Source organism: Ptychodera flava, chromosome 12 (genome assembly GCF_041260155.1).
Source record: "Ptychodera flava strain L36383 chromosome 12, AS_Pfla_20210202, whole genome shotgun sequence".
In the NCBI taxonomy this organism is placed as follows: domain Eukaryota; kingdom Metazoa; phylum Hemichordata; class Enteropneusta; family Ptychoderidae; genus Ptychodera; species Ptychodera flava.
In genome coordinates this window covers 34,952,333-34,973,649 of record NC_091939.1, presented here as the reverse complement: position 1 = coordinate 34,973,649, position 21,317 = coordinate 34,952,333, and the positions used below count along the sequence as shown (strand labels likewise).

General features: G+C 37.2%; 1 protein-coding gene across 1 annotated transcript; it reads right to left on the bottom strand.

Moving 5' to 3' along the window:
* Positions 1 to 1,448: 1,448 nt before the first annotated feature.
* On the bottom strand, positions 1,449 to 20,050 carry LOC139145741 (protection of telomeres protein 1-like). Its single transcript, XM_070717053.1, has 5 exons — positions 19,692 to 20,050; positions 17,982 to 18,098; positions 10,771 to 10,880; positions 9,058 to 9,201; positions 1,449 to 3,637 (listed from the first exon to the last, which is right to left on the bottom strand). Exons 1-4 carry the CDS (start codon positions 19,827 to 19,829, stop codon positions 9,141 to 9,143), a joined length of 426 nt encoding a protein of 141 aa, XP_070573154.1. The 5' UTR covers positions 19,830 to 20,050; the 3' UTR covers positions 1,449 to 3,637; positions 9,058 to 9,140.
* Positions 20,051 to 21,317: the final 1,267 nt, after the last annotated feature.

The window sequence follows — 21,317 nt, the reverse complement described above, 5'->3', positions numbered from 1 at the left end:
GAATGTACTGACATGTAATTAACTTCTAGATTGACAACCTCCACACGGACGACAACGACGACTACCTATTACAAGTTGGTTTATCAAGATATGAATTCAGATTGTCAAACAGCGTACGGACGACGACGACACCACCTATTTGATATTATAGTCTTTAACAAGATGAATGTTGATTGACAAGCACCAAACTGACAACAATGAAAACCACCTATAAGGTACTTTTTTTACAAGATGAATGTTAAAGCAGTAGATGCTTTGATTTACTATGTGCAATGGCAACCATTACTATAAACATATTCCAATTTACACAAAACAGTTGCTAATTGCTGCCCAACCTTTTTGAAGGACCCAAGCTTGCCCAAAAAATTGAACTGACATCTGGGATACAAAAAAACAAAGTGGTAGAAGTGACCTTGCTGATAGATATTGGGACAAACTTTTAAAAACATCACCAAATACTGGGGGCAGTACAACCTTTATCATTAAGCCATTTTAGGAAAGACTTGTTTTTGGATCAAGTGGCCAAAATTCAGTGAAGGAAAATACTATATTTAAAAGCATTTTTCGGAGATGCGATAAAGTACAATTTGATGGTTAACAAAGCCTTAGAAACACACACGAATGTACTGACATGTAAACTTCTAGATTGACAACCTCCACACGGACAACAAGGACGACTACCTATTAGATGTTGGTTTATCAAGACATGAGTGTAGATTGTCAAACAGCGTACGGACGACGACAACACCACCTATTTGATATTATTGTCTTTATTAAGATAAATGTTGATTGACAAGCACCAAACTGACAACAATGAATTCCACCTTTCAGATACTTTTTTTGCCAGATGAATGTTGAAAGCAGTAGATGCTTTGATTTGCTATGCAATGGCAACCATTACTATAAACATAGTCCAATTTACCCAAAACAGTTGCTAATTGCTGCCCAACCTTTTTAAAGGACCCAAGCTTGCCCAAAAAATTGTAGTGACATCTGGGATACAAATCTATGGGTAAGCTAATATATTGTGGCCATCAACTTAAATATATCCCCTTTTCACAAGCTACTCATAGTCACTTAAAAATTCATTCGCCAGAAATAAAATAGCTATGATGACAAATTCATCAGCACATGACCAAACATTGGGCAGTTGAAACTAAAACACTTTTTAGGAAGATGAGTCTTTCCAAGAAGTTTATCATTGACCAACACTTGTCATCAATGGCCGTACTTGACTCTAAACTCATAAAATTACCTATCACATGCACAGGATGATGACGACCGTTTTGCAGAAAGTTGATTACATGATGAACAATAATTGAAGCAGTTGCTTTCACAAAATTGCATGTTCTTTGAACTATTCTCACTATTTTCCCAATTGCCCATAATGTATGAGTGACCCTGACCAACCCCATCCCTCCCACCCACCCCCTGAAACAATTCAGGAACATTGACGTTATAAAACTGGGGTTAAACTCATCTACTATAATTATCAATTCAATAAACTTATGCCAGACAACAAGTCATTCTAAGGTACTTCATAACAACGATTATTTCAATGACTATATCAATTCATTCATTCTAGCAGATTTAATCCTTATCCTGCCAAGTTCTTCCGTCAGAATCAGAGAAAATTGGTTTGAACAAGACCTTAATAGCATGCCACAAGTGCTGCATTTTAGTTTGAAATTTCAAGACCCATGAAAACCTAATGAATTAAAAAGGAGTTCCTTCGTCTGAACCTGCTATAACATGCATGCCAAGTGGGTACAAAATGTTTAATTTTTGGCTCAATACCGCTTTTTGTTGCCTTGGCAGATGATGATGTCATTCCAACTAGCAGCAATAGGGACAATGTCAAGCAAAGTAAATTAAATTACTATATTCAAATACTATATTCAAAAGCGTTTTCGGGATATGCATTGAAGTACAGTTTGATGGTTAACAAAGCCTTAGAAACACACACGAATGTACTGACATGTAAACTTGTAGATTGACAACCTCCACAAGGACGACTACCTATTAGATGTTGGTTTATCAAGACATGAATGCAGATTGTCAAACAGCGTACGGACGACGACAACACCACCTATTTGATATTATTGTCTTTAACAAGATGAATGTTGATTGACAAGCACCAAACTGACAACAATGAAAACCACCTTTCAGATACTTTTTTTGCCAGATGAATGTTGAAAGCAGTAGATGCTTTGATTTACTATGAGCAATAGCAAACGTTACTGTAAACATATTCCAATTAACCCAAAACAGTTGCTAATTGCTGCCCAACCTTTTTAAAGGACCCAAGCTTGCCCAAAAACTTGAAGTGATATCTGGGATACAAATCTATGGGCAAGCTAATATATTGTGGCCATCAACTTAAATACGTCCCCTTTAAGCTAGTTACTCATTCCACTATATGTGTAATACAATGAATTTGCCGCAGGACATCTGGGTATATAATATTGTCATCCATTTTTTACTATAGTTCCTGTCTGACATCTAAGTTACTCACAATGTGGCGGAATAGTACACTATGATGTTTGATCAAAAAATCTGTACATTTGCAACACAGTAAATGTCATTTTGTAACAGCAATAACTCCTATTAAAATATATTTATATATGTAGCTTAAAAATGTTCTTGCTGAATAAAGGGGAAATGTCCTGAAATGTTTTTTTCACAATAAATCAGGTGTGCAAATCTTATTTTGCATACACTTGTTCTCATACTTTTAACCCCTAACATACCCATTCATAGATCACTATCAAGTTCATTTGATTACAATCAGTGAAGCTTAACATGTCCTAGGTCATATGATGCAAATTTTATTTCATGAAAAGTTCTGCCCCTTGAGATAAATTTAATTACTTACCTTTATTGACTCATCAGATTAGGTATAGTAGTTTGAAATATCTTCTCTCCAGTTGACTTACCTGTGTTGACTCATAGACTTACCTTTGTTGACTATTCAGACTACCGATAGCTACTGTATTTAAAGTATTAGCTTTCCAATGAACAATTAAAATTTCAATTCATGCTGAGTCACAAATAATTTCATAATTTCATAAATTCATAATTTCTGCAAAGTAAGTAATCAACTTTAATTCTTATGGAATACTCTATTTAACATTATCAAACATAGCTGGCCATGAAATTTAACAAATGCCCTCCAAAATATGATACACTGTAACTTAATTGTTCACACAAAATTTAACTCGAGTCTGAATAATTTTGATAGTGGAACTACTTGGAAATTTTAATTATGCCCACAATATCAAAGATGTTATGTCTTTTATGATATTCATGTGAAATGCCATCTCACGTTATTTTCAGTCTGATCAGGCTGTTTCGATTCCAAAAATATAACAACAGGCTATTGCTTGAATCTAAAGTATGAAGTCCATCCAAGGCATTCTTAAGTGGAATACTAAAACAAGGTAAATAAATTCAAAAAAGTCCCATCATTATAAAACACACAGGTCTAAATTAACATTACCATGCATGAGACATCAACTGCCAATTTGGCAGTGGGTCCTCTTCTTTACCGCCTGCCATCTGGATATCCCCAGCTTAAACCATTGGGTATAAATGGAACCAATTGTGTTGCTTGATAGAACACACATTCACGCTGGAGCTACATGATTGACAAAGAAAATTTTCCCTTTACAACAGCACCATCTTATGAAATGTAAAGTGTTTAATCTAGGGCTGTGTGATTGTACAATTCACCCTCTTTGGTGTGCTGCGCACCACAAAGTGTACAGAAGGGGCAGATCATCACACACTGCACTGAGCTGGCTTGCATATAAAATTCATGGGTGTCACACTGCGATGCATTTGACCCATTATTGGCACCTGTTGGCATGGCAACATTTTATTTTATTTTATTTTATTTGGCTTTATTTAATGAGGGTAGCCTGGTAAACTCTAGAGAGAGTTTATCTCCCCCAGGGCCCTCGACATTACAATAAATATATACAAAACCACAAAAACAATTTTCAAGAGTGAAAATACAAACACCACATATAACAACTGCCACATTTAACAGGAAAAGCAAGAAAAAATTAAAATTCTGCCCAATATTGTTTTAAATAATTTCTTTTAAAAGAGACAAGTGTCTCAGAAGATTTGACTTCTGTTTTCAACTTATTCCATTCCATAGCTCCCTGTACTGACCATGTGTTTTTAAAAACATTCAATTTGGCTCTAGGGATATCAAGCTTATTTTGGGAGCTAGCTCTGGTCACACGGCTATGACACTGACTGACATATTGGAACATTTCCGTCATATACAATGGGGCTATACCTTTCAAGGATTTAAAAACTAAACACATATTTTTGTATAAAATTCTATCAGGTAAAGGCATAATATGTAATGATCTAAAAAGTCCATTGGTCGGATAATTATACTTATACTTAGTGCCCATCATAACACGCACAGCGCGTTTCTGTAATTTGAATAACTTGTTTATATTTGCACTAGTTCCCCATGCACTACAACAATAGTCCAAATGGGGAAGTATATATGCATTATAATATGTTCGTCTAGTACTTAATGGTAAATATCGTATTATACGTCTAAGTAGAGCTATATTCTACATTGTATAATGTAGCAAGGATATTTGAATAAAAAAAGGACTAATTTTAGTTTGATTGTTATTCTTTTTTGTGCTGTTCTGGTTATACATCAAGGGTTAAACTCCCCATGCTGGACAGTAGCGGATGGTGGCGGACGGCACCAAGGATTACCGACCAGCATTAAATGTCATGTGAATGTCTATGAAGGTTTTTAGATCAGTGACTTCAGAAAATTGTATGAAGAGTTGATGAAAACAATGGTACTCTACAACAGCTTTCACTAAAGTGCTGTTAAATCAATATCATGATTTACCATAGTCCCCGCCTGTAATTGGATATTTGAATTCAATATGATGTGCATGAAAAAAGAACTGCTGGTACCAAAGCCCTGTCTGTGACTGATGACCATATTGAAATGTAAAAATTCAACTTATCTGCAAGAAATTGGTCCAGGTATGTCAGAATACTAGCTCTTAATTGACATATTAAAAGGTCAGAACGCCAGATGTAAACCAAAAATGCCCCAGTGTTTAGTACAGGAAACTTTATTATTAGCTATTGTTACTGCTGAATATCTTTCTTGACCGTCAAATCTTTGTATGGACAACACCTGCAGCAAGTGTCATCACTGATCTTATGTATATTTCCCATTCAAGATATAGATTACTAATTAAAAACATGGTTTCCCTGTTTAGAGTCTCAACTTCACTACAGAAAGCAATGCAGTTGTTGAATACCACGGTAGTCCATGAATACCACAAATGTAAAACCAATCTGGGCTGCTACTCTAATTACAAAAGTTCAGTAAATAAGTCAAATTAATCGACAGGATGTCATTAAAGGCTTTCACAATACTGAAAGATCAACATCTGTACCATGTATCATCAAATATGCTGCAGTATTTCTGGACACAGCACATTAATTATGAAATTTCATTAAATAAGGAAATTAGAAATTAACAAGTCACTGACAATGACATAGTCCCCACTTGTAATAGGAGTATCAGTGTTGATGGGGCAGGGAAATGTGGTCATTAAGAAGTATCACTGGAGTGATATGTGGAATGTTGAGATCTGTGGGCACATAGGTCTATGTCGTTGTTCCCAATTTGAAACACATGAGGCATGTCTAAGTTATGGTTCTAAATCGGGAAAAAAGATCAGACCTCTAGCTCTATTGACCAGCCAAGAAATACATATGTGCATAATAAATGAGGTACAAGATGTGACGTCTTAACCTTTTCACCACCACATTCCCCATAGAATAACCCTTGGGACACCAGCCCCCTGGGCCACTCATCAATAAAATACAGCACTGTATACTACGTAGTATTTTACAGACTGAGAACTGAATAAAACCACACATGTCATATATAATTGTAAAGCTTAGTCTAAGGTCTAAATATATCCTATCAAAATTGGAGGGTTTAGAACTAATGGTTACTGAGTTATGCATATATATGTATAATCAAGGTCAAAGGTCATCAAGGTCACGTGACATTTTTAGAAAAAAAAATTGTATTGCTAATATTAATCCCTATATGCCCAAAATCAGACCTCTAGCTCTATTCACTTGCCCAGAATTAGATATGTGCATAATTAATGAGGTAAAGCGTGTGATGTCATAAGGTCTCCCATCCTACTAAATATAAAGGACATAGCACTTGTGGTTACTTATTTATTGACATAAACATATATTTTAGGTAAAAGGTCATACAGGTCACATGACATTTGGTCAAAAAAATTCTATCCTATAATCCCTATATACCAAAAAATCAGACATCCAGCTCTATTGGCTTGCTCAGAATTAGATATGTGCATAATTAAAGAGGTACAATATGTTGCGTCATAAGGTGTCCCTTCATACCATATATGAAAGGATTAGCACTTGTGGTTACTGAGTTATGGACAATTATGTATATTTGAGGTCAAAGGTCACCAAGGTCACGTGACATTTTGTCAAAAAAATTGTATTGCTAAGTTATCCCTATATACCAAAAAATCAGAGCTCTTGCTCTATTGGCTCACTCAAAATTAGATATGCGCATAATTTATGAGGTACAATATGTGGCGTCATATGGTGTCCCATCATACCAAATATGAAGGGTGTAGCACTTGTGGTTACTTATTTATTGACATAAACGTATATTTATTGTAAAAGGTTATCGAGGTCACATGACATTTTGTCAAAAAAATTTCTATCCTATAGTTATCCCTATGTACCAAAAAATCAGACATCCACCTCTATTGGCTTGCTCAGAATTAGATATGTGCCTAATTAATGATGTACAATATGTGGCGTCATAAGGTGTCCCATCATACCAAATATGAAGGGTGTAGCACTTGTGGTTACTGAGTTATGGACAAATATGTATATTCGAGGTTAAAGGTCATTGAGGTCATGTGACATTTTGTCAAAAAAATTGTATTGCTAAGTTATCCCTATATACCAAAAATCAGACCTCTAGCTCTATTTGCTCGCTCAAAATTACATATGCACATAATCAATGAGGTACAATATGTGGCGTCATAAGGTGTCCCATCATACCATATATGAAAGGATTAGCACTTGTGGTTACTGAGTTATGGACAAATATGTATATTTGAGGTCAAAGGTCACCAAGGTCACGTGACATTTCTCAAAAAAATTGTATTGCTAAGTTATCCCTATATACCAAAAAATCAGAGCTCTTGCTCTTTTGGCTCACTCAAAATTAGATATGTGCATAATTTATGAGGTACAATATGTGGCGTCATATGGTGTCCCATCATACCAAATATGAAGGGTGTAGCACTTGTGGTTACTTATTTATTGACATAAACGTATATTTAAGGTAAAAGGTTATCGAGGTCACATGACATTTTGTCAAAAAAATTTCTATCCTATAGTTATCCCCATGTACCAAAAAATCAGACATCCAGCTCTATTGGCTTGCTCAGAATTAGATATGTGCATAATTAATGAGGTACAATATGTGGCGTCATAAGGTGTCCCATCATACCAAATATGAAGGGTGTACAACTTGTGGCTACTCAGTTATGGACAAATATGTATATTTGAGGTCAAAGGTCATTGAGGTCACATGACATTTTGTCAAAAAAATTGTATTGCTAAGTTATCCCTATATAGCAAAAATCAGACCTCGAGCTCTATTGGCTCGCTCAAAATTAGATATGCACATAATTAATGAGGTACAATATGTGGCGTCATAAGGTGTCCCATCATACCATATATGAAAGGTTTGGCACATGTGGTTACCGAGTTGTGGACAAATATGTATATTTGAGGTTAAAGGTCACCAAGGTCACATGACATTTTGTCAAAGTGTCTGAGATATCTGCATTAATGGATGGACTCATAGATGGACTCACGGACACACATGTCCCAATCTATAAGCCCCCTGGACTTTATTTGTGGGGACTAAAAACTGTGTCACTGCATCCTTTTTGCAATATGAATACGATGAGAAACTAAATTTTTATTTTTATTTGCCTTATACATGGGAGTCTATGGAGAGCTGCCTTATACATGGGAGTCTATGGAGATGTAAACTAAAAAGTCCTCTAACACGGCCAAATTTAATCGCATTGTGAAACAAAATCGACGTGCATCTGTATGAGGTAGGGTACTATTCTTTTGCAAAGTTTGAAAGATATCGACCAGGGTATCTCTGAGATATCTGCGTGAATGGACGGACAGAGGCACGCACGCACACATGCACGCAAGGACATGACCAAACCTCTAGTCTCCCCGGACGGTGTCCGTGGGGACTAAAAATACAAATATGCAAATTTCACCACGATTTGGACAAATCTGACTGAAGTCACCCCAAGTAAACTGCACATCAACTTTCAAAGCAATCGGACAAGCGGTTTCAGAGAAGAATATTTTTTTACCAAAAAACAGCAAAAAATGCCCCAAAAATACAAATAAGCAAATTTCACCACGATTTGATCAAACTTAAGTGAGGTCACCCCAAGTGAACTGCATAATATAAAATTTCAAAGCAATCGGACTTGCGGTTTCAGAGGAGAAGGCATTTGTTGATGGATGACGACAATGGACAATGACGGAAAATCAACCTATTTGATAAGCGCAGTGTCGCTGACAGCGGAGCTAAAAAGTTCCACATTTATAACACATTTCTTCTTTTTTGTACTGTGTATATATATAACATGACTTGTTTGTGTCTGAAATGCCTGTCAGAGCATAAATCTGTCCGCTGCCAAACATCTTGATAACAAGTTGACAAGCCAAGTACATTTATACATTTACTGATTACAAATAAATTATCTGACCTGTCTATAAAGGCCACCTGTCTAAAAAGGCCACTTTGGCAAAGTCCATTGACTGGCCACTATAGACAGGTTTGACTGTACCTTTAACGTTTACAGGTATCTGAAATTCAAAATTGTTGTTATCTTCATGCATCCATGAACTATAAAGTTGCAACACACAGGCTGTTCACTCACTCACCTTTAAACTATGTAATCTGACTACATCTCTAACAACATGGTCCTGAGGTAACATGGCACTGTCTTCGGAGCACAAGACATACTTCAGACCAGGGTCACTGGATTCCAATGATGGGTCAACAATAGTAAGAACTCGCGCAGTAATCTGTGTACATGCAACAACATTGAAAGGATAGGATAAATACCATTTTAATTTCAAATATTGGTAAATATTGGGTTATTTGATTGTCTGGTACTCAAATTTGTATGGTGACCCCAAATTTTTATTTTTGATTTTGAGAATGGTAAGTTTGTGTTGTCCTTGTGACAAGTTTGAGCTATACTTCTGCCACATAATGGTGTAGACACGACAAAAATGGGCACAAAAAGGTCACCTGGCCGCCATATTTGATTCTATCACAAAACCATACGACATCCATATATATATGTATGCAATAGTGTAATATCTTTGTACCAATCTGCTTGAAAGTGTCTCAGATATCTCTGTGGACACGGAACACACACAAGGACACAAGCATGCCGCCTAATCTACAAGTTCACAGAACTTTGTCCACAGGGACTATTATAAGACAGAAAAATCAAAAAGCAATTTTCGTAAACCGTGGTTACTATTTTTGTGACTCACTGAAATTTCTTGTGATTTTATTCGAGGCACTCCCACTTGGTAACATTTTTAAAACACCTTTTTTCTTAATGCCAACGGTCGATATTTGACATGGTGACTGCGTGCGGATCGCGAGATATCGATAAAAACATGTCCTCAAAAAAGTTAAAGTTTGAATTCCGGTGGCCCACCTGAATTCAGCTTCCGAACATAGAATGTTCGGCACTGGGGCTATTGTCAACTAAGCTATGGAGTACGAGTCTACGCTGATGCTGCTGTACACCACAGCAGTACCACTCGCGTCGGTGAGGGGTCATGTCCCATGGGAGAAAGCCGAGTCCTACTGTTTCGGCAAAAAAACCCGAAAAACAAAGTTTGCTGATTCCACCAGAATTCGCATAGGTGACTAGCATAGATAGGTGCGGTTGATACATAGTATGCATAGTGGCCGCTGCGTGGTATGCGCGCATACCACACGCGGCGGCCACTATGTATCGAACCACGCGTAACTGTGTGGCAGACGACAAAATTTAGTCATCAGAGGCAACTAATATTTTACATGTAAAAACTGTTATCTATGTGGTATTGTTTAAAAATTTAATACAACTGATTGAGAATAATGAAAACGACAAAAACGAAGGAGAAGTTTTTAAAAAGAATTACCAGAAGTAAAGATATTGATAATGATGTATATAAAGTCATTACAGTATGAGGTAAATTAATTGCGTCATTCAAACGTTTTTGGACTCCTTAGAATATCGTCAATCAGCACAACAACACACTTTTGGGGGATTTCGGGTCACAACCAGAAACGATCGTAAAACTTCGGAATGTGAAAAATACGCTCGGGAAATGACATGTTTTTATCGATATCTCGCGATCCGCGCGGAGTCGCCACGTCAAATATCGACCGTGGGCATTGAAAAAATGTGTTTTAAAAATGTTACCAAGTGGGAGTGCCTCTTTAATATATAATATATATATATTATATATTAATTTTTAACTTTTGCCCAAAAATAGCACAAAATATGCTGCTGCCATAAGACTTTCAAAATATTGTGACCCATCAGACATATAAAGAGAATAATACAGAAAATTTGTAGCCATTACCTGTTCCCTTCAGTTTTGAAAGGTGGTTTCAAGAACTTGGCAATGCCATAAACATCAACCTTCTCTCCTCCTTTCAGCAGCTTCAGTTTGGTGTATTTCTTTCCCATGAACTGTGGCATATGTTATCATGTGGAATTGTTTTGGGAAAACAAGAAATTCTACATCAGTTTTTAGTTCACATGTTCACACACGTAAGCTAATATCATAGCGACGTCTGTCTGTCTATCTGTCCGTGTGTGTGAGTGGCTTTGTATGTATCTGTGTGTCTGTCTGTTTACACAAGAACTAAAAACACCTGAACGGATTCAAGTCAGATTTGGTAGACAGGTAACATATGCTTATGGCAAGAATTGATTAGATTTTGGTTGCTGTGGCTTGCATATTAATGAAATTATGAAATATCTTTTTTGTCATATAATGGTTTCCCATAGAGACAGTAATGACAGTGTAGACATATGTCAAGAAATACTGCACAAATTTCATAAAACTTTTCACATATGACAATCTCAGAACATTATGATGATACTGTGAGTCTCATGCAAGTTATCTGCTCATTTGCATATTTAATGCATTTTTGTAATTAGTGATAAAATTCCAAAAATCATACACCAAATCTGATTATACCTGACTACAAATATTGATCTGTTAGATATCTAATTGTACTCAAAAGCATTGGGCTGTGTTAAGTAAATAATTAGCTCATTTGCATATTTGATGAAGTTTTGTAATTAGTCATATAGCTCATAAACAGCTGCAAAAAATTGGATGATATATGCTGCAGATACTGATCCAACAGATATGTGATTGTGTTGTGAACTATTTAGTTGTGTGAAGTTAATTGAGCAATGATTTGCATATTGAATGAACTCTGTAATTAGCGATATAACTCTGAAATCATGGCACCCAATCTCTTGAAACCTGCTACAGATATTGATCTGATTAATATCTAATTGTCGCATGAAGCACTGAGCAGTGTCAAGTTAATAAACAGCTCATTTGCATATTAAATAAAGTTTTGTTGTTAGTGATTATCTCTGAGAGATCACAAGTTGATGAAACCTGCTACATACAATGATCTGACAGATATCTGGTTGTTCTGTGAAGAGTACAACTATCCAGTGAACCTTTTGTAAACCATGTCAGCACATTCAGTTCCCATCTGATGACTGATTTTTAAATCACTTGGATTAAATTCTTTAAATTTTGTAGTTGGCAGTATTGCGTCTGATGTCAGCTGCAAATAACACTTTATGAAAGCAGCCACATTAATCAAATGGTTTTAAAAGAAATCAAAGGTGGAATTTTTTTGATTACAGGAGCATGAAGAGGATAGAGTCCTCTTCATTAATTGGGTCTGTGTTTAAAAATGCTGTGATACAGATAGGGTTTAATGGCCGAGAATGAGTTCAATGGTGCTGAAAACTTAAAGCCAATCTTGGCTGCCATCCTGATTATACAAGGCCATTAAATGATTTAGTTAATAATCAATCAACACAATGATGCCAAACATTTTTGCATCCTACTATAACACTGACAGATAATCAACTGTACAATATTTCATAAAGTTTATTGCAGGTTCTCTGGATATTCATCCTAAAAACAAAAATTTACAATGAATATGCAAATCAGCAATTTATGAAAATGATACTGCTAAGTGTCATTGGATTTTATTTGCAACACTACAAGATCAACATCTATACCAAGTTTTATCAAATTTGATGCAGTATTTGTGGACATATCACTCTAATTAAGAAAGTTCATTAAATACGCGATCAAAAATTAACATGATACTGATAAATGTCTTTATTCACTGTTAAAGCAATGTGAGCTCAACACCTGTACCACGTTTCATGAAATTTGATGCAGTATTTCTTGACATATCAGTCTAATAATGAAAATTCATCACTTTCCCACTCCTGTACTAGAACATGCAAATACCGGTATGTAAAATTTCCATGCATAACAAATAGCGGAAATTGCAAGAAAAGCACCATCAAACAGACCAGTGTTAACCCTTTTCCTGCCAAGACCATATTTCACCATCAGGTTAAGATGGTTAAAATTAATGAAACACAGCATATTCCATATGGTGTATTTAATATAATATTGAACATTTGAAGACTCTTGAAAAAATAATTACTGTAAACTTGATTTTTATGGACTAAAGATGCTATAACAGACCAAGCCAAGCGGGTGAAAATACGTCATGTTTTGGCTCATTATCACATGAAATGGCCGGAATCGCCACCTGTGTGACATAGAACAGGACGGATAAGAAATCCGAATTACCCTGTTGTACGTCATCAACCGGAACTTTTTTCATTCATGGCATACCGTTCATACATGCAGGCATCGCAACACAGACAGATTTGTCGTGATCGATGCCGTGCTAGCTCTCATGACATTTTTACAAAAAGTGACCCAATAAATCCAGACATGGAAACATAGAAGGCATATTTATCCAACAAAAATTTGAGTCGATAAAACTATAGCTTTTCCTGAAAATCGAATTGAGATACTGTCAATCGTTTTATTTAAATGGCTCAGTAACGTCGCGGCTCGAGTCGAGTCATGTAGGCTCAATGTGGACGTCGTCGTACCTGGCGATACCGGTTGGTGATAAAACGAAACCTACACCTAAATGTAAGTTCAACTGAACAAATAAGTACAGTAAAATCTTCAAGAAAGCAACATAGGAGGCACAAGGATAAAGTCATTCGACAAAGAACGATAAATTTCCTTCATTGCGCAAAAAAATTTTGTAACTTCTAGCTCGGAATCAAACTTACAGCGCAGCGTAAGGCTGTAGCGAAGACATCAGCTGTTGAGCTGTGTGCAGGCAGCGCTGTGGAATCTGATGTACTTCAAAAGTTGACTCAGACAACACTCAAAACAGTTTCCGTCAAGTAACAAAATAAGAAAGTATCCACGGGCAAGATATGTGTCACTGTAAACATCAAGGTCCGAAAGACGAAAACATTGACGACCGAGATCGGGATTAACGAGTTGACATTAGCAAGAGACCAGTGACGGCAGTGTTGTGGGCACAAACATGCAATGAGGTATACCCTGTGTGTCATCGAACGGAATCTTTCACACTCGCCGAGGTTGTAAACCTGTGTAACATTTTGAAAAGCCACAGAATCTCGGAGAATGAGAAACTTTTTTGATGGTGTCGTTGCATTTACTTTATAAATGTATTTGTGAATATTCTAAATAACTCTGAATACTGTAGCTACCCTTCGCTAGCACGGTGAAAGCTATGTCCGCCGATGCGCGATGGCCGACTGGCCCCGGCATCGATACAGCTAGAGACTATGATTGACAGGTTCACTTGACCAAATCCTTACATCTGGTTGGTGGAGATACCACGCGATGTATCAAATTTCAGCTTGATGGGATTTATGAATGAAAGTATCTCCTGGGCAACAGGCCACTTTACCCTTTAAATGAAAGTATTCCGCATAAAGTAAACACAAATCCCTACGGAAATTCATGCAATTCGTAACAGTAATTTTGATCCATCTGCGTCTAATGAAAAATTAGAAGACTGTTCATGTGATAAATATATAATCCCATGGTATTTTTCCCTGTTTGACGTCACTGTATACTCGTGTTTTTCGCAGAGCCGCACAACTTCTCGCCATTGGCTCGAAGATGTACGGCTCTGCGAAAAACACTTGTATATGATGACGTCAAACAGAGAAAAATACCATGGGATTATACATAATACCGCTTTTTACTGACTTGGCTGATGGGGAAGTGATATTGTCTGGCAGGAAAAGGGTTAATGTATTATGTTAAAACTATTTATTTCACATAAATGCATGCCATATTTTCTGCCAAATTTTTGTTGATATTCCTGAATGTGTGGCATTGACTGCGTATTTACAAGTAGTAGTTACAGCAAAGACCATATCATTAAATCAAAACAAGTCATTGACAATGACATAGTCCCCACTTGTAATAAGAGTATTAGTCTTGGTGGGGCAGTGAAATGTGGTCATTAAGAAGTATCACTGGAGTGTATATGTTGAGATGTATGGTCACATAGGTCTGTGTCATTGTTCCCAATATGAAACACGTGAGGCATGTCTAAGTTATGGTTCTAAATCAGGAAAAAAGATAATACCTCTAGTTGTATTGGCTAGCCAAGAAATACATATGCGCATAATAAATGAGGTACAAGATGTTACATCTTCAGGTCTAATATCCTATCAAAATTGAAGGGTATAGAACTTGTGGTTACAGAGTTATGCATATCAAGGACAAAGGTCATCAAGGTCACGTGACATTTGGAAAAAAAAAATTGTATTGCTAATAAATCCCTATATGCAAGAATTCAGACCTCTAGCTCTTTTCGCTTGCCCAGAATTAGATATGTGCATAATTAATTAAGTAAAGCGTGTGTTTATTTATTTATTTATTTATTTTACTTTATTTAAACAGGATAAGTCAATTCATTTCCCACACAAGGTGTTCTATGATCTCCCATGACGTCCTGCATAGAAAGCAAAAGGTACACAACAAAACAAATAAGAAACAGACACGTAGAATGAATAAAATTGACAAAAGTACATCAAAAGTGACGAGACTTAAAAACACAAAGCGCACAAATTAAACATATTTCTTCACTAAAGATTTAAAATTGCAAAGTTCTTTTTGAGATTTTATATATGAGGGTAGAGTATTCCATAGTCTTGTGCCTCTATTCAGAAATGTGTTTCTACCCTTCTGTAGGCGGGACATGGGCACAATTAATTTATCACTAACAGTAGATCTTGTAATTTACGCCTGGAAGCGCTTAACAAAATAAGCTCTTGAAAATCAGTAGATAAATATGGAGGGGCAAATCTATTAAAACATTTCCAAGTCATCACAGCTAACTGTATATTCCACTGATGGTTTATAGGATGCCATTTTAGATGAGATAAGGCCAATGATGACGAAGAAAACTTTCTCCTACCAAGAACTAATTTGGCTGCTCTACTATGCAACCTCTGAATCTTTGTTTTCATTCCTTTACTGTGTTGTCATAAGGTCTCCCATCCTACTAAATATAAAGGACATACCACTTTAAGTTACTTATTTATTGACATAAACGTATATTTTAGGTAAAAGGTCATTGAGTTCACATGACATTTTGTCAAAAAAATTTTATTGCTAAGTTATCCCTATATACCAAAAATCAGACCTCTAGCTCTATTGGCTCGCTCAAATTAGATATGCACATAATATATGAGGTATAATATGTGGCAACATAAGGTCTCCCAGCATACCAAATATGAAGGGTGTAGCACTTGTGGTTACTGAGTTATGGACAAATATGTATATTTGAGGTCATAGGTCACCAAGGTCACGTGACACTTTGTCAAACTGTCTGAGATATCTGCATGAACGGATGGACTCACGGATGGACGATTGACGGACATGACCCAATCTATAAGCCCCTGGACTTCATCTGTGGGGACTAAAAACTGTGTCACAGCATCCTTTTTGCAATATGAATACGATGAGAAACTAAATTTTATTTTTTTGGCCTTATACATGGGAGTCTATGGAGAACTGCCTTATACATGGAAGTCTATGGAGAACTGCCTTATACATGGGAGTCTATGGAGGTGTTAACTAAAAAGTCCTCTAACACGGCCAAATTTGATCGCATTGTCAGTGTTTTGCCCAGGAATTGTAAAGGTGGGACACAGTGTCCCATGATTGTTAAAATAGGGGGACACTGAGTTACAATAGGGGTCAATGTGTGAACGAAGAACGCAAAGCAAAGCAAAGTCACCAAGGCAGAAAGGTATTGTAAACATGTACCGTTGTTGTTTTCCATCGAAAATTTGATATCATAAATTCATACATTCATAGTAAAATTAAGATTGCTGGACGTCTCCCATAATGGTTTGTGACAAAGTCATTTTAACTGGTTGTATTTACAGTTTTGAATTGTAAAAAAAAGACATCATCATGATAAAATCAATTTCATGCGTATTTTTCTTTTATGGGGATTCTTGCTAGTTACTGCATTACATGTGTTTAACAGAAATAAAAAATTTGTTTCATTACACTTATGACTCCAGAACTAGAAGTGGTTGAAGAAAATAGTAACTTTATAGTTTGAAAACACAAATAACTGAGAGAACTCCTTGATCCTCATGATGGCAATAGCACATTGCCATACCACTGTTTTGACAAGCTAGGTGGTTCTTGGTAAGATCAGCTACAATCGAGCTAGGGGGTCTTGACTATATGAGGAATTCAGCATTATGACCTCGATCTCTCTCTGGCTGGCTTCCAGACGATCAGAGAGTTTTATGAGACTCCTTCAAGGGAAATTTCAGGCAAATTACTACTTTGAAAGTCAGGGACATAGTGTTTCAACAAATTGGGGGGGGGGGGGGGTTGATGATATTTTTAGGTGAAGTCATGAGCTTCCAGTACACCAAATGCACGTGCAGTCAATTCCGTTTGATGCCATGTGCCCGGGCTAGTAGTATAGTGACTGAAAATTTGATTCCGCTTCCGAAATCTTTGTCTGGTTATTGGGATCGTACATGGCCCGGCATTTGATTTTTGCCTCCAAGGCTGCAGGGCCCAATAGACACACATCGCCTTGCTCATACCATGAATCGTAGATTGTAACAGACTAACTTATTTTCTAATAGTGTTTACATTGTGATGAAAAAAATAGACTAAATTTTAAATGTTTCATTGTCTCAATGGAGAAGCAATAACTGTACAGGCTATCAAGTGTGTAATTTGGTAGCTAAAAAAATAGGCAGTCTGTGGACGCTAGACTTACAATTCTAGCCCTGATTTTAGTGCATCCCTGTGACCCATGTCCGGTATTTTTGCGGGACATTGTTGCTAATTTTGTGTCAAAAGACGCAAGAACGCACTCTGGGCAAAACACTGCATTGTGAAACAAATCGGCGTGCATCTGTATGGGGTAGGGTACTATCCTTGTGCAAAGTTTGAAAGAAATTGACCTGGGTATGTCTGAGATATCTGCGTGAACAGGCGCACAGACAGACGGACGCATGGACATGACCAAATCTATAAGTCCCCCCCCCCCCGACTTTGTCCGTGGGGACTAATAATACACAGAAATACACTTGACTGATTCACAGCATATTCACGTTCACCTACTTGCTGTACAGGGTGGGCATAAAGACAAAGAGCTTAAATGTAAATATACATGTACCTACCAAAACATTCACAAAGTCAGCTTTTATAAAGTCAGCCGCTATCTGACACTTGTGGCCATGGTCAGACCATGCAGTTGGAGACATCTGAACAATGAAGTCACTGATAATTATCGTGTCCTGCAAAATATGAATGAAAAGTTAAAGTTAACTTACAAAATTGCCAATATATTGATTCGCGAGTTTCATTTCCAAACAATCAAATCTGTATTATATCGGTGTGTTGAGCATGTGTATGCCAAAGTGTGGTTTTGAGAAAATAGTTATATATCAGTGCCAACATGAGCCAATATCTGAGCATGGATAGTTGAAACAAAAAGTGTTTATAGGATAGGAAAAGTCAGCATTAGAAATAGTTGTGATTAAATACATGGAAATAATTAAAACCATTCAGCACAAATGTTTCAACAAAGTGTAGTAAGCGTAGTAATCTTGAGTAATCTTGAACAAACCAGAGATATAAGGAATGAGGGGATATAACCAGAGTTCGGGCAGGTAAAGGTCATTTTATCGAATTACGCTCACTTTGGTTTATTTTGCCATTCAAAGTCCCTAACCAAGTTAGGTTGTTGTAACATACCCATTTTCGCTGCGAGGCGGTGCGCAGAGCATGGTGGGGTTGACCCTTTGATGACCCACATAGACGCACGCTACCCCCGCCACAGATAGCTGCATTTTCAAAGCTAGTTGACTGGTTGAGATTAATATTGCTCAACAGTGACCTGGGGAGTAGTTGGGGTTTACAGAGATAAATTAGCTAAAGGTCTTGGAAACCTGTTGTGGTTTGTATCCAATTTTTAGTGTCAATCTATCTTGACAATAACCTACACATGAATTACCTCCATGTTACAGGCCACAAAGAGATAATTTATGAGTTCTATAGATGGAAACCTTCCATTAACACACTTTCTAAAACAAATAGGGCTTGAACTGATAGTACGTTTCAGACAACATCACTTCATTTGAGGAGACTTAATGGCAAACACATGCAACTTCCAAGAGTTTCTAGGACATGCCCAAGTATTTGTCTCTTCACGTGACAGTGCTTGTAACTCACAAGATGAAAAGTGGGTTTTCTTCCTCTCTGCAACTGTGTAAATCTTCTAAAAGGATATTATGAATGTAATTTACCCATAGAGACCCTCGAGGGTCTGTGTTTTAACGATAGCGCTGATCGCAAATGACGTCATATCTTACCTCATTAGTATGCACAAATCACATTTGTCCGCATTTTCCGCATAATAGACGAAAATAAAACCTGCCAGTGTCACAATGGCTACTAAAAGTCACACTTATTCGTGTGAATTTATGGCTGAGACCAGAAGCTGCAACAATAGCCCCGCTTGCAACAACAAAATTCGTCTGAATTTCAGATTAGCGTACGTTGTCCCATGGAGGTAGTGACAATGTTACCTCATGGAATGTCGCATCTATCTTGCGAATTGATTTTGGGCCTTCTACGATTCCATTCTTGAGCAATTTTATACATGGCATTGTTATTCTGAAAGAGCATTTACAGAGAACGCCACATTAACCCGTCAAGCCATTTAGCAAAATGCCTTGTAAAACAGAGAGTCACTTGGCCAGATAACAACACACAGCACGGCACGCAGGGCTATGGATAAAGCCAGCGCACGGCTCATTGCCTGCACATTACGATGCTAACTTTTTAGGAAGCCCGCCCAGAATTTCGAGGAATAGCGTATATCTTACCCGGCTTTCATTGACATCTTCTCTGCATCCTCTGGTCCACTCACGGACACGTTTATTTATGTTGTCGCTGTGTGAGAGAGAGTCCCTGTCCATGTCCGAATGCAGTGTCTTACACACCTGTTTCATGCGGGGTTGCATGTTGCGTCATTGGGCATGTCATTATCATTTTGGACATCGACGGTCACGCAACGAATGCATTTGTGAGGGAACACCACTTGACAGGATACAACAATTGCTGGCTATTGGTATTCCTTCTGCTTAAAGTTTAAACAAAAACGGGTAAACCTGGTTTCCGCAGACGTTTCGGGGATAATTTTCTATTTCAAGCGCGAGACATACACACAAACCTGCTGCAGAAGTTCGCCATATTTGAGAACAAGGGCGAAACTATTTGAAAGAGGGTAGAGAGTTGGGCTGACTTTCCTTTGTGAGATCGACACAAGGTCCGCTGATGTTGAGCGCCACGGAAGCTGTTATCCAATTGGGTAGCTGAATTAGACTTGCTCCAACTGTATGGATATGGGCATATAACTATTAAAACATTTAATAAATTGAAGGACTGAACATCAGCAGACTGGCTCGCTAAGGGAGCCATCATTATTTACAGCAGGGGGTTGGAGGAATGTGAGGGGGTCACTCAAAATATGAAAACTACAAGGGGGGATGTGGAGAGAAAGAAGGGGGGTTACTCAATTTTTGGTGCAAAATAAATTGAAACTCCTCTCAGATTGCACCATTTGGAACATTAATTTCTCAAAATTTTCGATGCGCCCCCCCCCCTCGGGTACGTGTTCTCACAGTTTTACTCAGTAAAATTACGAATTGAAAACACCTCATATTGAACCAGACTGCACCATTGCACACATCAATTTCTCAATTTTTCACACAAGGGTGAGTACAACCTCCTTTGACACTTCCTCCTCAACCTCCCACATCTTCTTCCCGATGAATTTTAAAATTCTGCTCAGTCATGATACCAATCCGAATCAAATATCCATAGATAATTCCCCATTTGAATTTTTGAACTTTCAAAGAATCATTTTGTGAACTTTAAAAATAATCACTGGGTGAAATTCCAATATCATATTGTTTTTTCAGATCTGCTCTTCAAATATAATATCCTCGTCACGTACATTTATATCAATACTCAAACTTTTTTAAAGCACAGGTTTTAATAGCAATCAAATTTTTTGCACACACATGAACTTGCAAAGTACATTAAAGGCCCATGAGCTGCAACTCTGTGAAATTTGTCCAACCTCAAGGTACCTCCAATTTCCTGGCATAGTCATTGCAATCTGCAAATTGATATTACATACTTCAAAAACGTTTGTTTGTGGCAGAGTAGGCAAGATATTGAACAGGTTTTTGTTTGTTTTAAATTTCCCGCCATTTTCAAAATCTTGCCATGTTATGTAAAAAATACAGAATTTTTGTCAAAGTGGAGTGAATCCCTTTCCCGTCTTTTCATTTGGTTGCATCATGTTGTATTTGTTAAGATTCAAAAGTTTACTTGCAACATTTATGCTGTTTATAATGTAGTTGTATGGAGAGGGCCTTTATTTGGGTGCGGCACCCGTTTATTATTTGTCTTACTGAAACCTACCCACGGAGTCCCACTCAGTG

Coding starts and splice junctions, on each gene's coding strand:
- LOC139145741 (XM_070717053.1), bottom strand. CDS start 19,829: ATGCAACCCCGCATGAAACAGGTGTGTAAGACACTGCATTCGGACATG. Junction 18,099..19,691: donor AAGATGTCAATGAAAGCCGG/GTAAGATATACG, acceptor CATATTTTGCAG/GACACGATAATTATCAGTGA. Junction 10,881..17,981: donor CTGACTTTGTGAATGTTTTG/GTAGGTACATGT, acceptor CATATGCCACAG/TTCATGGGAAAGAAATACAC.